This window comes from Oncorhynchus mykiss, chromosome 30 (assembly GCF_057628025.1).
Source record: "Oncorhynchus mykiss isolate SJ-2025 chromosome 30, ASM5762802v1, whole genome shotgun sequence".
Lineage (NCBI taxonomy): Eukaryota > Metazoa > Chordata > Actinopteri > Salmoniformes > Salmonidae > Oncorhynchus > Oncorhynchus mykiss.
This window is the reverse complement of record NC_143051.1, coordinates 36,159,872-36,177,907: the sequence shown is the minus strand read 5'-3', so window position 1 is coordinate 36,177,907 and position 18,036 is coordinate 36,159,872. Positions and strand designations below refer to the sequence as shown.

The window sequence follows — 18,036 nt, the reverse complement described above, 5'->3', positions numbered from 1 at the left end:
CCCATAGTGTCGACAGCATTGTGACGTACTTGTAGGCATATCATTGGAAGATTGACCATTTTACACTACATCTACCAGGTGCTCGCTTGGTGTCCTCCGTCGCAATTATTGCGTAATCTCCAGCTGCGTGTATTTTTCCGTTTGCTTCCGAGGAGAAACCCAACTGCCGCGAATGATTTATCATCGAATAGATATGTGAAAAACACCTTGAGGATTGATTCTAAACAACGTTTGCCATGTTTCTGTCGATATTATGGAGTTAATTTGGTAAAAAGTTCGGCGTTGTAGAGACTGCATTTTCAGATTTTTTTCTTAGCCAAACGTGATGAACAAAACGGAGCGATTTCTCCTACACAAATAATATTTTTGGAAAAAATGAACATTTGCTATCTAACTAAGCGTCTCGTCATTGAAAATATCCGAAGTTCTTCAAAGGAAAATTATTTTATTTGAATGCTTTTCTTGTTTTTGTGAAAATGTTGCCTGCTGAATGCTAGGCTTAATGCTATGCTAGGCTATCAATACTCTTACACAAATGCTTGTGTAGCTATGGTTGAAAAGCATATTTTGAAAATCTGAGATGACAGTGTTGTTAACAAGAGGCTAAGCTTGTGAGTGAATATATTTCTTTCATTTCATTTGCAATTTTCATGAATAGTTAACGTTGCGTTATGGTAATGAGCTTGAGGCTATGATTACGCTCCCGGATACGGGTTTGCTCGACGCTAGAGGTTAACCTTGGGCGACAGCAAGCCTTTTCCTTTTGTAAAAAAATTATAAGAATATGGAGAGTAATGCAAACTAGGTGTTTGCAAATGTTGAACACAAAGTGATGATTTAAAAATAACATTAAAAAGACTGCATGGGGCTTCAAGAATCAATGGGTATATAGTTGAAGTCGGAAGTTTACATACACTTAGGTTGAAGTCATCAAAACTCGTCAACCACTCCACATATTTCTTGTTAACAAACTATAGTTTTGGGAAGTCGGTTAAATCCATAAGTAATTTTTCCAACAATTGTTTACAGACAGATTATTTCAATTATATTCACTGTATCACAATTCCAGTGGTTCAGAAGTTTACAGACATTAAGTTGACTGTGTCTTTAAACAGCTTGGAAAATTCCAGAAAATGATGTCATGGCTTTAGAAGCTTCTGATAGGCTAATTGGCTTCATTTGAGTCAATTGGAGTTGTACCTGTGGATGTATTTCAAGGCCTACCGTCAAATGTAGTGTCTCTTTGCTTGACATCATGGGAAAATCAAAAGAAATCAGCCAAGACCTCAGGAATATAATTGTAGACCTCCACAAGTCAAATGTCCAAATGCCAGCCTTTACCACATTCATCTGTACAAACAATAGTACACAATTATAAACACCATGGGACCATGCAGCCGTCACTCCGCTCAGGAAGGTTCTGTCTCCTAGAGATGAACATACTTTAGTGCGAAAAGCGTAAATCAATCCCAGAAAAACATCAAAGGACCTTGTGAAGATGCTGGAGGAAACAGGTACAAAATGATCTATATCCACAGTAAAACGAGTCCTATATCAACATAATCTGAAAGGCTGCTCAGCAAGGAAGAAGCCACTGCTCCAAAAGCGCCATAAAAAACCCAGACTACGGTTTGCAATTGCACATGTGGACAAAGATTGCACGTTTTGGAGAAATGTCCTCTAGTCTGATGAAACAAAAATAGAACTGTTTGGCCATAATGACCATCATAATGTTTGGAGGAAAAATGGGGAGGCTTGCAAGCCGAAGAACACCATCCCAACTGTGAAGCACGGGGGTGGCAGCATCATGTTGTGGGAGTGCTTTGCTGCAGGGGGGACTTCACAAAATAGATGAGGTAGGAAAATTATGTGGATATATTGAAGCAACATCTCAAGACATCAGTCAGGATGTTAAAGCTTGGTCGCAAATGGGTCTTCCAAATGGATAGTGACCCCAAACATACTTCCAAAGATGTGGCAAAATGGCTTAAGGAAAGGAACAAATTCAAGGTATTGGAGTGGCCATCATAAAGCCATAGAATCCTATAGTAAATTTGCGGGCAGAACTGAAAAAGAATATGTGAGCAAGGAGGCCTACAAACCTAACTCAGTTACACCAGCTCTGTCAGGAGTAATGGGCCAAAATTCACCCAACTTATTGTGGGAAGCTTGTGGAAGGCTACCTGAAACGTTTGACCCAAGTTAAACTATTTAAAGGCAATGCTACTAAATACTAATTGAGTGTATGTAAACTTCTGACCCACTGGGAAAGTGATGAAAGAAATAAAAGCTCAAATAAATCATTCTCTCTACTATTATTCTGACATTTCACATTCTTAAAATGAATTGGTGATCCTAACTGACCTAAGACAGGGAATCTTTACTAGGATTAAATGTCAGGAATTGTGAAAAGCTGAGTTTAAATGTATTTGGCTGAGGTGGATGTAAACTTCCGACTTTGACTGTATATAATTAATTTATAAGTCCAACTACAGATTGGTCCTTTAAGCAACACACACACACACACACACACACACACACGTAGAAAAGCTACCAAATATTGAAAGTTCCGATGTGTCTCCTAACTCACTAGAACACTTTGAGAAGTGTTCACTAATGTGTTGGAAATATAAAATAGGGGCAACTTTTCCCTAATCCCTCTGAGCAATTCTAAACATCTAGCAACAAGAAATAGCCTACATTAAACGAAAATAAATCTAATTATTAAGCTGATCATTATTTTGTTATTGGCTTGGCCCTTTTTTAATCTACACCAAACCCGAGTTAAACTATTTCGCGTATTTCAATTATTTTCAAAGACATTTCCAAGTAAGTATTTGGATATTTTTTTCATTCAAAATACAAGTAGATAGAATACAAGTAGGGCCGTGATGGTAATTGAATAACCGTTTAACTGACGGTGATGGATGAAGACCGTCGTGAACATAAAACAACCGTCAAAACAGTTTAAATAGGCCTACATTCATTTTTTTTTTTTTTTAACGTTTTATCCACTTTATTTTCATGTAGATAAACTTTACCTAATAGACGTTCTACACCTCCTCCTCTTTCCAACTGATGATGCGAGGGGTTGTAGAGCGCTATAGGCTATGGCACTTCAGTAAAAACAACGTTTTTTTTATACATTGCACGTTTTCATTGCATTATACTAAATAAATAAATCTGTATTTTTAAAAAAGGTTAGATGTGTCTGACTATTGATGAATTATTCAACAGTCGACAAGGTGGTTCTGACTATGATTCGGCTACAGAAAAAAAAGAAACAGAAGATAAGCATTTCAAATACAAATACACATGTATTTGAACCCTGGTATGTGCAACACACAGTCACACAGCAGAGGGGGACAGAGCTCCACCACAACCCGTTGTGCTGTATCTCCCTCTAGCGTGGAATAACAGAACCTGATAACGTCATGATTCAAATTACAACGCCGCTTAAAATGACTGCTACACAGATCACAGTGTGATTAGTCTGTGTGTGGGTGTGTACTGCACGGTCATGACTGCACTGAGAACGGACAGAGGGCGTGGAGGGGGACTACGACTGGCATGCAGTTACTGTTAGAAAGAGGTCACACACACTAACCTTTAAAGAGGCGATACGCATTTTCTAACACAAACAAAAATAAGACCCCGAGTATATTCCTTGCTCTGATAAGCCTTGAGAAAATTAAGAGAAATACCCAGATGGTTTCTCCATCAGAATGACGGACACCATAATAACACCAACAAAAGCAGTAGCTGCCCTTATGCGATTAGGCTTCTCAAACAGACAGTGGTGTGTATTTATGGATACCAAGGGAAGCCAGGCTCCCCCCCCAAAAAATGGGAAAATATATCAATAATAATGTATCTTTCGTCTCTCTGCGTTTCACAATGTTCATTCAATTCGCAAGAGGCTGAATGTATCTTACCTGAGAAAACATCCGAGCGAGGGAAACAGCGCCCCTCTGTCTCTGTATGTGTAGGCCATCTATCTGATGCTGTCTGGTCCAACAGAGTATGACATTGTTGCCACCTGTAGCATTGAATGCAAGGGAAGCCAGTGAGCATTTGGCCTAAATGGCTAAATAATAGCCAATAGTAAGCTCAACTGTGAATGGTCCTGGCGCACCAAAAAAAAAGTGTAAAGGGAATGCAGTTTGGATTTGGCGTCCCTCCTATCAAATCAATCTCATTGAGAGCATACATCATTGACCGAAACAACTTGAATTGATGCATCTCGTTGTGTTGTTGTCCTCCGGTGGATAGCTAGCTAGATAAAATTGTCCCATTTTCTATATTAGCCACAGATGAAGATAGTGATTAGACTTGTGATTTTACTTAATTCTCCGTACTGACCAATGATTATAACTGTGATTCTGCTCAAACCATTGATTCACACATTGTGCCCCTGGCCTGAGAGGATGGAAGTTCAAAATGTAGCTAGAAGTAGAAGGCTAATGTTAACGAGCTAACGTTGCCAATGAAAGAAAGTGAGCAAGCATAACTGGCGTTTCTCTACGAGTAGGGTGAGTCAACATGTTTTTCTACTTGCACAAAGGAACACGCACACACACACAGGAATCAGAACCATCATATTTAGCTTACGTTGATTGGACTAATATGCGTGCCAGTTGTGGTATTCATATTCACATTTCAGTGAAAGTTTCATCTAATTTATAATAACATCTTTATATCTCAAAATCATTGTCATGTGGTTAATCAAAATCTATCCAAATGAAAATGATACAAAACATAAAAAGTAACTTATATTGCCAACTATCTAAAAAGACTACATAAAGCAAACAAATAGCCTGCAGGTAGAAAATATCCTGCAGAAAATAGATATCCTAGAAATCATTTTAGCTATGCATGGTCTGTCTGCAACAAACTCGAAACATTGTATCAACTATTAAGTTGGGCCCAACCCCGAAACTTGCAACATTGTATAAAATATTCTGGGCCCTCAGTTTCCTGTGCCAGTGTCCTCGAGACAGTCACAGCTGTAGGCTATTTGCGCAAGAGAAAAGAAGATGTGCTTGACATGGGCAGGGGCTCACCGGAGCAGAGTACCGGCACCTTAGATTCTCTACTGATTGAGCTCTTGTTCCTCTTATAGAATATTAGCTCAAAAGTATTGTGGAGCTCCTACACCTAAATATAAACAGTACCCGCACCCAAAATGAGTACCGGAACCTATTTCAGTCCAAGTCAAGCACTGCTAAGAAGTGACCTGGTGGGCCTATTTTATGATGTTTCCACTGGATCAGAGCATGACATTTTTCTCTTTCACACTGGCTGATTATTGAAAGGGAGAGAGCTGGAAAGATTTTTCAAATACATTGAGGAACTATTGTAATTCAAAATACTTTGTTTGCTTGCTGTTTGAGGTGAAGGAAACATCACTTTGAGAAGCTCCACAGGTCATTTATTAGTGTTAGTTGGTTAAGCCAATCAGAAATACTATCAGATCCACAAATGGGCACATAGGGAAAGGGGGATACCTAGTCAGTTGTCCAACTGAATGTATCCAACTGAAAAGTGTCTTCCGCATTTAACCCAACCCTTCTGAATCAGAGAGGTGCGGGGGGCTACCAGGTGTCTTCGGTTAACTGCCTTGCTCAGGGGAAGAAAGACAGATTTTTACCTTGTCAGCTCTGGGATTCGTTCCAGCAACCTTCCCGTTACAGGCCCAACACTCTAACCACTACATGCCTACATTTGCACGCAAGCCAGGTAGCCTATAGGCCTACTTCTATGCCTGCACGTCCTTACTCGACATTTACAAGAGTGCTCCAAACAAAAGACAATGATGAAATTGACAGCTCTCGTAAATGAAATGAAATAAACCAAAACTTGTTTCTCACAAGTGTAGCATAGGTTGTAAACTCTGCAAACAATGTGTCCACTTTCGACAATGAGAACAGGAAGACTGGAATAATAATACTGAATGCATTAAAATAAATGACCGTAAACAAAGTTAAACATTGTAGATTATAAATTATAAGAATTTACAGTAAATGTACTACTGCTGATATACTGTATGTAAATGGAAATTGATTAACACAAACAATCTTACCCAAACAATACACACAATAAAGTTATGAAACAAGGAATGTGTACAAATTGTCAGGAGAGCGCATTCTGGAGAGAGAAGTGCGTTGTGCATCTGGGCGCTTAGTCAATCCGACATCGTCATTAACCATGCATCATTTACGCTGATATGGCCTCACCAGAAGTTGGGGCATTCATACCTCTTGCACTTTGCGGAGCAGAGCTGTTGTCAAGGAAGTGAGTTTGTGTTTATACAGGATGTACCGCCCACACCTACCATCAACCAATCCATGCTGAGCTATACAGAGCCCTCCGCATTGTTACAAAATGTGGAAGGCGCATGGCGATGCGGTACGGAGCTCGATATGGCCTCTGTAGGCTCAGCAATTGTATCACACTCTCCATATGGAGCCACTGACCACATTTTCTAATCAAGCACAAATGGGCTTTTATTCTATGCCATCAATCAGCAATATTATTTGTTACTGCTCGACTAAAACAATCTTGGTCGACTAACAGCCTAACGACCAAACAATCGACTTAGGGGGTCAGCCCTAGTTGTCATTGTATTAGACTAAGCATAGGTGATTTGATGATGTTGAAATGCTGAAGTTGAAATGGTGCTGGAATACGGGAGGCGGCTCCTGTTTTCTTTGCGACTTCCGGTAACTCTCTGTGGATCTAAATGAATAGTTGTTTAGTGGTTGGAAACATTAACTTGCTTGACCGTGCTGTAGGCCATGTGACTGTTTGTTACATGCAATACGCATTGTGGACTTTGCCGGACAGTGGTTGCTCTCCAGTTTTGTGATGAAACAAAAGGTGTGGTTGAACTTATTCTGTCACCGTCTTCTTACTGTCTTCTTTAGGCCTATATATCACGGTCACAAGGCATATGAACTAACAGGATTTATAAAGGAAAGCACGCAATTATCAGAACACATATGGTATAATATGGCTTAATTTCTTTACCCAAGCACCACTACTGAAAAAAGATGCTGCACCTTAACAGTTAGGAGTGAGCTACAGTCATACTATAGTAAAGCAAATGAAATGGATACCATAGCTGTTAAGCTGATAAGGAAATATATTTTTGACATAATTGCATTAAAAAAATTTATATATATTTTTTTACAGAATTGTAACTATGATTCTATTCCGATGATGATATAATTCTATAATTACATTTTTGATTCATGTGCATTACTATTTCTCAAACTGAGCTACAGTCATTACAGAAAGTGAAGTGGTAAGATCCAGTACGCGGATCAGCTGCACCCATATTGCGCTTAACTGAAAAAAGACTGAGGACAGTGGACAATGACTACAGAGCAAACATCTACTAGAACTGGAACTCCATTGGGATAATACCACAGCAAATATACTGACTGACCATCATCACAAATATCCACACAGAACTGGCAGTTGAGCCTGAAAACACTACAGCAAACAGCATTGGACAAAATTTAGATACAAATGGAGTCACTAGACTAGGACAAACATAGAGATATCCTAGACACAACCTAGACAAACACAGAGGTAAAGCCCATGTCGTGTGATGAGCTACAACAGTTTCACATTACATTAGGTTTAAGGGAAAGGAACAACTGAAGTACTTTGGACATACATTACAGTATATTCTATGACCACAGCACAGCCATGATAAAAATGTCATAACACATGGCCTCTCATATATTATTGCTTAAATAGATCTCCAGATGGACCGACAGTGGTGGCGACAACTTAAGAGACACAGATGACCTAATGTTTGTTTGAGAGAAAAGGATAGCCTAAAGTACAAGAATATGACAGATTTTTTAAATACTTATTTTCAGGGTGTTTTTGCATTTTCAAAAAATGTGGCCAAAATCCACACCCCCAAAAACTAAATGGAATTCAAGTAATTGAACCGACATCTGTCAATTAGTTGTTTAATAACCTATAAAAAAACAAAATGTTGCTTAATCACTGAGCACTAGAAAGTATTTTCAAATCATTTCCAATAAATAGTAGGCTATTTGAAACTATTTTCAAATAATTGTTTCCAAATACATACCGGTAGGGCCAAACATACCAGGTGTCACGTTCTGACCTCTATTTCCTTTGTTTTGTATGTAGTTAGTATGGTCAGGGCGTGAGTTGGGTGGGCAGTCTATGTTTGTTTTTCTATGATTTGGGTATTTCTATGTTTCGGCCTAGTATGGTTCTCAATCAGAGGCAGGTGTCATTAGTTGTCTCTGATTGAGAATCATACTTAGGTAGCCTGGGTTTCACTGTGTGTTTGTGGGTGATTGTTCCTGTCACTGTGTTTGTTGTCACAGGATAGGACTGTTTTGCGTTTGCACATTTCTTGGTTTTGTTAGTTTGTTCATGTGTAGGGATTTATTAAAACATGAATAACCACCACGCTGCGCTTTGGTCCGCTTCTCTTCCTCCTACAGACGAACGCCCTTACAGAATCACCCACCACCAACGGACCAAGCAGCGTGTTAACAGACAGGAGCCACAGGAGAGGCAACAGAGGCAGCAGCAGCAGGAGTAGCAGCAGCTGCAGTGGGAGAGGCTGCACCACCTGGAGAAATGGACATGGGAGGAAGAACTGGACGGTAAAGGACCCTGGGCTCAGCCCGGAGAATATCGCCGCCCCAAGGAAGAACTGGAGGCGGCGAAAGCTGAGAGGCGCAGATATGAGGAGGCAGCACGGCGTAGCGGATGGAAGCCCGGGAGTCAGCCCCAAAAATTTCTTGGGGGGGGGCTAACAGGGAGTATGGCTACGCCAGGTAGGAGACCTGAGCCAACTTCCTGTGGTTACCGGGGGGCTAGAGAGACCGGGCAGGCACCGTGTTATGCTGTGGAGCGCACGGTGTCCCCAGTGCGGGTGCACAGCCCGGTGCGGTACATTCCAGCTCCGCGTATCGGCCGGGCTAGAGTGGGCATCGAGCCAAGTGCCATGAAGCCGGCTCTACGCATCTGGTCTCCAGTGCGTCTCCTTGGGCCGGCTTACATGGCACCAGCCTTGCGCACGGTGTCCCCGGTTCGCCTGCATAGCCCAGTGCGGGCTATTCCACCTCGCCGCACTGGCAGGGCGACCGGGACCATTCAACCGGGTAAGGTTGGGCAGGCTCGGTGCTCAAGAGCTCCAGTGCGCCTGCACGGCCCGGTCTATCCGTCACCACCTCCACACCCCAGCCCTCCGGTGGCAGCTCCCCGTACCAGGCTGTCTCTCCGGCCCATCCGTCCAGAGCCTTCCTCCTCTCCAGCGCTGCCGGAGTCTCCCGCCTCTCCGGCGCTACCAGAGCCTTCCTCCTCTCCAGCGCTGCCGGAGCCTCCCGCCTGTCCGGCGCCTCTGCCGGAGCCTCCCGCCTGCCCGGCGCCGCTGCCGGAGCCTCCCGCCTGTCCGGCGCCTCTGCCGGAGCCTCCCGCCTGTCCGGCGCCTCTGCCGGAGCCTCCCGCCTGTCCGGCGCCTCTGCCGGAGCCTCCCGCCTGTCCGGCGCCTCTGCCGGAGCCTCCCGCCTGTCCGGCGCATCTGCCGGAGCCTCCCGCCTGTCCGGCGCATCTGCCGGAGCCTCCCGCCTGTCCGGCGCCTCTGCCGGAGCCTCCCGCCTGTCCGGCGCCTCTGCCGGAGCCTCCCGCCTGTCCGGCGCCTCTGCCGGAGCCTCCCGCCTGTCCGGCGCCTCTGCCGGAGCCTCCCGCCTGTCCGGCGCCTCTGCCGGAGCCTCCCGCCTGTCCGGCGCCTCTGCCGGAGCCTCCCGCCTGTCCGGCGCCTCTGCCGGAGCCTCCCGCCTGTCCGGCGCATCTCCCGGAGCCTCCCGCCTGTCCGGCGCATCTGCCGGAGCCTCCCGCCTGTCCGGCGCCTCTGCCGGAGCCTCCCGCCTGTCCGGCGCCTCTGCCGGAGCCTCCCGCCTGTCCGGCGCCTCTGCCGGAGCCTCCCGCCTGTCCGGCGCCTCTGCCGGAGCCTCCCGCCTGTCCGGCGCCTCTGCCGGAGCCTCCCGCCTGTCCGGCGCCGCTGCCGGAGTCTCCCGCCTCTCCGGCGCTACCAGGGCCTTCCTTTTCTCCAGCGTTGCCGGAGCTTCCCGTCTGCCCAGCGCCAGCTGAGCTTCCCGTCTGCCGAGCGCCGCCAACGCCGCCCGTCTGCCCAGCGCCGCCAACGCCGCCCGTCTGCCCAGCGCCGCCAGTGCCGCCCGTCTGCCAGGAGCCGCCAGTGCCGCCCGTCTGCCAGGGGCCGCCAGTGCCGCCCGTCAGCCAGGGGCCGCCAGTGCCGCCAGTCAGCCAGGGGCCGCCAGTGCCGCCAGTCAGCCAGGGGCCGCCAGTGCCGCCAGTCAGCCAGGGGCCGCCAGTGCCGCCAGTCAGCCAGGGGCCGCCAGTGCCGCCAGTCAGCCAGGGGCCGCCAGTGCCGCCAGTCAGCCAGGGGCCGCCAGTGCCGCCAGTCAGCCAGGGGCCGCCAGTGCCGCCAGTAAGCCAGGGGCCGCCAGTCAGCCAGGGGCCGCCAGTGCCGCCAGTAAGCCAGGGGCCGCCAGTGCCGTCAGTCAGCCAGGGGCCGCCCGAGCAGCTGCCCCTCTGTCCAGAGCAGCTGTCGCCCCTCTGTCCCAAGCTGCTGCCGCCCCTCTGTCCCGAGCAGCTGTCCCTCTGTCCCGAGCAGCTGCCCCTCTGTCCCGAGCAGCTGCCGCCCCTCTGTCCCGAGCTGCTATCGCCCCTCTGTCCCGAGCTGCTATCGCCCCTCTGTCCCGAGCTGCTATCGCCCCTCTGTCCCGAGCTGCTATCGCCCCTCTGTCCCGAGCTGCTATCGCCCCTCTGTCCCGAGCTGCTATCGCCCCTCTGTCCCGAGCTGCTATCGCCCCTCTGTCCCGAGCTGCTGCCGCCCCTCTGTCCCGAGCAGCTGCTCCTCTGTCCCGAGCAGTTGTCCCTCTGTCCCGAGCAGCTGTTTCACCTCTGTCCCGAGCTGCCCCTCTGTCCCAAGCAGCCCCTCTGTCCAGTGGGGTCATTGAGAGGGGTGGCCATGGTGAGAAGGCCACGGAGGCGGACAATAAGGCGGACTAAGACAATGGTGAAGTGGGGTCCGCGTCCCGCGCCAGAGCCGCCACCGCGGACAGACGCCCACCCAGACCCTCCCCTATAGGTCAAGGTTTTGCGGCCGGAGTCCGCACCTTTGGGGGGGGGTACTGTCACGTTCTGACCTCTATTTCCTTTGTTTTGTATGTAGTTAGTATGGTCAGGGCGTGAGTTGGGTGGGCAGTCTATGTTTGTTTTTCTATGATTTGGGTATTTCTATGTTTCGGCCTAGTATGGTTCTCAATCAGAGGCAGGTGTCATTAGTTGTCTCTGATTGAGAATCATACTTAGGTAGCCTGGGTTTCACTGTGTGTTTGTGGGTGATTGTTCCTGTCACTGTGTTTGTTGTCACAGGATAGGACTGTTTTGCGTTTGCACATTTCTTGTTTTTGTTAGTTTGTTCATGTGTAGGGATTTATTAAAACATGAATAACCACCACGCTGCGCTTTGGTCCGCTTCTCTTCCTCCTACAGACGAACGCCCTTACACCAGGGTTCAAATGAATTGGAGTATTTAAGTATTTGTATTTTCAAATATATGCCAATACTTTCCATGTGTATTTCTAAATACATTCCAATGCTTTTATTTTCAAAGAAGAAATATCAAAACACTTACATTTCAACGTATGTGAAAGTAATTGAAATAGTATTTTAACCCAGGTGTGGCTCACACCAACATTACAAACTTACAGCGTATTTGGAAATGATTCAGACCCCTTCCTTTTCCCCACATTTTGTTACTTTACAGCAGAGGTGTGGACTCGAGTCATATGACTTGGACTCGAGTCACAAATATGATGACTTGCAACTCGACTTTGACTTTAACACCAATGACTCGTGACTTGACTTGGACTTGAGCCTTTTGACTCAACCTGACTTGATACCCTCTCCAAGCCCAAATATGAAAAATGATGCTATTTAAAAAAGTGTGCAGCGCATCAACTCTTCATTTAATGGGTTACAGTTTGAATCAGACAGCAGCCAATCAAATTGTGCCAGTTGGGAAAAAGGTGTGCGTCAGTGCAGAGGAACGTCGGTGGGTGAATTCAGATGGATCCCTTGGAAAGATGATACCCCAAATGATTATTTTCGGATAAAAAAGACTACGCTGTAGTCAACAGAAAATGGACTGCAACATGCAAAACATGTGGGAAGAAAATTACAGACAGAGGCGCAATTTCTTCCAACCTTTGCTCAACATTTGAAGCTGCACAAAGAACGGTAAGTCGTGGGTAATATAGCCGACAGCTATATATTTGATTACTTTACTAGTGTATCATGTAGGCTAATGTAACGTTAAATCAATGAGCCTCCACACAGTCAGTGCAGGAGCGTGATCATTGCACCCAAGATTGAACTACAACTGGCCATGCAGTTGGTAGCCTAAATCCTGCCTGATGTTACTGCTGTTCTTAAAACCAATGACATACGTTAGCCTACTGTAACCACACAGAGGGAGTGTGTGTGTGTGTTTGTTTGTTTTAAGGATGGACGATAATGTACAAGCCTACATCGCCTGATTGCGCTCCATAGCGATCCTCGATAGTTGATTGCTATATGAGGCAGCGGTTCTTTCTCATGGCTACCCATATATTTCCATCGAAATATAACTTTTATTTTTGAAAGTAATGGGGACCTTCGATGCTGCAGAAATGTTTTGATACCCTTCCCCAGATCTGTGCCTCGACACAATCCTGTCTCTGAGCTCCAAGGACAATTCCTTGGACCTCATGGCTTGGTTTTTGCTCTGACATGCACTGTCAACTCTGGGCCCTTATATAGACAGTCCCTTACATAGACAGCCTTTCCAAATCATGTCCAATCAATTGAATTTACCACAGGCGAACTCCAATCAAGTTGTAGAAACATCTCACGGATGATCAGTGGAAACAAGATGCACCTGAGCTCAATTTTGTCTCATAGCAAAGGGTCTGAATACATACGTAAGTAAGGTATGTTTTTTATTTTTAATACGTTTGCAAAAATGTCTAAACTTGTTTTCGCTTTGTCATTATGGGGTATTAGATTAAAATTCATTGAATACATTTTAGAACAAGGCTGTAATGTAACAAAATGTGGAAAAAGTGAAGGGGTCTGAATGCTTTCCGAATGCACTGTATCTACAGACCCTAAAAGCATCAACAAGCTTTATTTCGACTGGCGCCTAGTCGAACTCGGTGAGCCGAACCAAACGAGTGTTCGTTTCTCCATTTTGAGGTGCCGAAGCCAGTATATACTTACTCAAAATAGTCTGAATTAATCTAAAATAACTCAAGAAATCTGTCATTAATTTTGACGTTTGTTTCAAAGAGATATTAGTCACACAATTTTACATGTAAATAAGATGTTTGGCGCAGTATTTGTCAATGGAAAAATATGAAAACGAGTCATCTCGTTGAATGACAAGAAGTACTTTATTGAAGAATCACTACTGTTGACCAATCACCGACGAAGGGGCGTAGACTTTGGTCCGAACTTCGGCTTGCCTTCAGAAAAAATGTGGTGTGCCCGAACAACTGAAAACCCCCTCACCAAATTCCACCGAAACGTCACAAAATGTCGTCAAAATATAGGCATAAACTCTACCGAACTGTGTCAGTTGGGATGCATGCGGGTGCCTTAACTGACCTTTGATCTAGGAGCAGTCAGAGATCTGGTCTTCTTGGTGTGACTGACATCAGGCCAGTCCTCAGCATCCCTCCCCAGGGCATCACCACCTGATCCATTGGTCTCAGCAGCACTGGAGAACAAACACACAAACACAACCTGATTAGGTGTGCTTGCTGAAGGCAACTCTAGATTTCTTACATACTTATTATTCCACTCGCTCTAGCGCTTAAACCTCTTGAGCTATTAACACTAAACCACCTTTAGAATGTGCAGACGGACCATATTCAGGTTGCTTGAGAAAATATTTGATACTTTATAAAGTACCAGTCAAAAGTTTGAACACACCTGTACTCATTCAAATGTTTTTCTTAATTTTTTTTACTATTTTCTACATAGTAGAATAATAGTGAAGACATCAAAACTATGAAATAACACACATGGAATTATTTGAGATTCTTCAAAGTAGCCACCCTTTGCCTCGATGACAGCTTTGCACACTCTTGGCATTCTCTCAACCAGCATCACCCGGAATGCTTTTCCAACCGCCTTGAATGAGTTCCCACATATGCTGAGCACTTGTTGGCTGCTTTTCCATCACTTTGCGGCACAACTCATCCCAAACCATCTCAATTTGGTTGAAGTTGGGTGTTTGTGCAGGCCAGGTCATCTGGCCTTCACAAGCTATGTGCGGAGTTAGAAAGTTGGCTGTCAGAAGTATTACAATGGAAATGCACTTTTAATCAATTTGTCTGCATATATCAAGACAAGGCATATGAGGGTGCAGTGAGATACCTGATTGGTTGGACGATACCTTTCTCGTTAATCATCTTAAAAATATATAGTATACTTAAAAGCTGGAAATCAACCAATCCTCAGTCGTTAACGCAATGGAAAGGTCAAATGCTTTATTATCTAAAAATAGAAAGTGTGTGGGCGACAGAGAGAAACAAAATGGTGCCGTTTAAGGCCATGGGGGTGTGTGCTAGTGGGTCTGGGCAGGTGTGATGTAGTTGATGTTTGTATGTGTATGTTTTGTATTGTTTATAAAATATCAAGTAAAATATACAGTATATAAAAAAAACATGATCTCTGTTACAATAGACAGACATCGCCAATGTCATGAGGTATTGCATGTAAAGGGAGTGAAGTTGAATGAGTGGCAGATGATCCATTGGAGTGATCCAATTCCAAATTCCATATTTTCACCTCAAGGGTACAGCATCCCTCCCTAAAATACAGTATATGTCTGCTGTTAAGGAGAGACTGTCGAGCGCTATAAAATTAGACAGGTTCAATGTCTTCTACATACTGCAGTCATCTGCAGTGCTTGGCCTGTCAATCATTCTGTCCATCCATCATCACACAGAGAAGACAAGCATGGGGTTTCTCTGGCTCAGAGGGAAGAGTGTTGATGCATGTAGACGGGTCATGTCATCTTCCAAGATCCTTCCCTGGCGACATGTATACCCTGACAGAAGCACAATGCCTTGCTTGTGTGGGCTTCATAAAGACTTCACATAAAGGCTCATAGACCGACATCTTCCTATCTAAGACATGATTTGGCTGCTGTTCAACTGGGCATACCTAAAGAGCAGGTGACAGGTGCCTCCTTCAGCTGCATAGGCAGAAATAGAGGGAGAAAGTGAGAAGCGCCTCAGTGCAACTAGACAGAATGCTTTAACAGTTCAGGATTTGCATAGAGATATACATGTATATTGGTTCACGGCCAGCCGAGCCACCCAGTTTCCCTATTCAAATGATTTAATATACTGTAAGGCTCACCTTAAGGGCTCAGACTATTCTACACAAATTCAATTTGGGATTTTAAAGTTCTGCTCAAACAATGCGTTATGCCAACCTTAATCGTTAATAGAATCACATGCACACAGTATATAATCTAATTAAGGTTGACAACAAACTATACTCAGCTAAATCTTTGAAACGGTTGCATGATACGTTGATAGTTTTGTTCAGTGTATAGTAATCGAAAATATAAACGCAACATGTTAAGTGTTGGTCCCATGTTTCATGAGTTGAAATAAAAGATCCCGGAAATGTTCAATGTGCACAAAAAGTGTATTTCTCATGAATTTTGTGCACACATTTATTTACATTCCTGTCAAGTGAGCATTTCTCTTTTGCCAAGATAATCCATCCACCTGACAGTTGTAACATGTCAAGAAGCTGATTAAACAGCATGATTATTACACAGGTGCAGCTTGTGCTGGGGACAATAAAAGGCAACTCTAAAATGTGTCACACAACACAATGCCACAGATGTCTCAAGTTGAGGGAGCGTGCAATTGACATGCTGACTGCAGGAATGTCGACCAGAGCTGTTGCCAGATAATTGAATGTTCATTTCTCTACCAACGTCTTTTTAGATAATTTGACAGTAAGTCCAAACAGCCTCACAACCTTAGACTAGATGTAACCACGCCAGCCCAGGACCTCCACATCTGGCTTCTTCACTTGCAGGATGGTCTGAGACCAGCCACCCGGAAAGCTGATGAAACTTTGGGTTTGCACAACCGAAGGATTTCTGCAATCTGTCAGAAACCGTCTCAGGGAAGCTCATCTGCGTGCTCTTCGTCTTCACCATGGTCTTGACCTGACTGCAGTTTGGCATTGTAACTGACTTCAGTGGGCAAATGCTCACCTTCAATGGCCACTGAAGTGTGCTCTTGAGAGTGAATCCTGGTTTCAACTGTACAAGGCAGATGACAGATGGTTTGCTGATGTCAATGTTGTGAACAGAGTGCCCCATGGTGGCGGAGGGGTTATGATATGGGCAGGCATAAACTACGGACAACGAACACAACTGCATTTTATCAATGGCAATTTGAATGTACAGAGATGCCATGATAGGATCCTGAGGCCCATTGTCGTGTCATTCATCCGCCTCCATCACCTCATGTTTCAGCATGATAATGCACAGCCACATGTTGCAAAGATCTGTACACAATTCCTGGAAGCTGAAAAATGTCCCAGTTCTTCCATGGCCTGCATACTCACCAGACATGTCACCTATTGAGCATGTTTGTGATGCCTTGGATTGATGTATATGACAGCCTGTTCCAGTTCCCGCCAACATCCAGCAACTTTGCATTCCACAGGCCACAATCAACAGCCTGATCAACTCTATGCAAAGGGGATGTGTCGCGCTGCATGATGCAAATTGTGGTCGCACCAGATACTGACTGGTTTTCTGATTCACATCCCTACCTTTTACTGTATCTGTGACCAACAGATGCAGATCTGTATTTCCAGTCAAATCCATAGATTAGGGACTAACGAATCTATTTTAATTGCCCGATTTCCTTATGTGTAACATCTTTGAAATTGTTGCATGTTGTTTTAAAATTTCTGTTCAGTGTAGTAGTAAGGGGGAGACTGGTATTGACACATGTGCAAGCATGCATGTATAATATGATGTTCGGTTGGAGTCTAGGAAGTTTCACCCAACATCTATTCGACTCAGTCTGTTTAACTCAAATGTTGGGCAATAAATACAGTGCTATAAAACATGAGAATTCTACAGAGTAAACTACTATTATCTCTTTCTGATATGCCTTAATTGCAGGTCAACAAACTCTTATTTGCACACCCAGTAAACCAATAAGGTCTGTTGACGGAAGCGTCGTTTCGAGATCCAGAAAACGCATTGTGGAGCATACAAGAATGCTCGTGTACCGGGGTCACTGAGTGGACATGACAGTTGGGATCAATAGTCAAATGGCTAAACATGAACAATAGAAGGCAACGTAACTTTCAGAGATGGGAGAAGGTACTGGGTCAAAAAATATCAAGCACATATTGGTTTCACTATTGATTTAGCTACCATTGTAGAACTATGAAGAGGGGAGTGTGGACAAGTGGTGGGAAAAGTACCCAATCTCTCTTTGTGCCCCTTCTCTGTGCTAAGGCATAAATATGTCCATATAGACAGTCCTCCTTAGATACAGATAATGTAGCAACAATTCTGGCTAGACAGATGGCCGTGAAGAAGCTAAGCTACGCACAAGGGCAGAATGGAGTGGGACGTGCCTTGAGTTGTGTCAAGACAAATTTTATTTCTAAAAATTGTGAAAAAAGGGTTATGCTGAGGCCAGGTTGCCTCTTGTCACACAACTGCTCTGAGCACTACGTGATAAGTTCCGTTAACACTCCACACTGGATTTTTAGACTAAACGGCATGGAGTGCTCTATATTTGGAAGCATCTTTACCCGTGTGGTTTTGGCAATGCTGACTGGATATTGTAATGGTATTTTATGTCGTTCTGAGTCTCACATATGGGATTAATGTCCATTTTCAATGAG

General features: G+C 44.8%; 1 protein-coding gene across 1 annotated transcript in view; it reads right to left on the bottom strand.

Annotated features, from left to right (window-relative positions):
- Positions 1-18,036, bottom strand: part of LOC110488383 (uncharacterized) — an 86,248-nt gene that overhangs the window by 61,444 nt on the left and 6,768 nt on the right. The window contains exon 2 of the mRNA XM_036971163.2: positions 13,735-13,846. Coding sequence (XP_036827058.2) covers positions 13,735-13,846 — 112 coding nt within the window. The remainder of the gene's footprint in view (positions 1-13,734; positions 13,847-18,036) is intronic.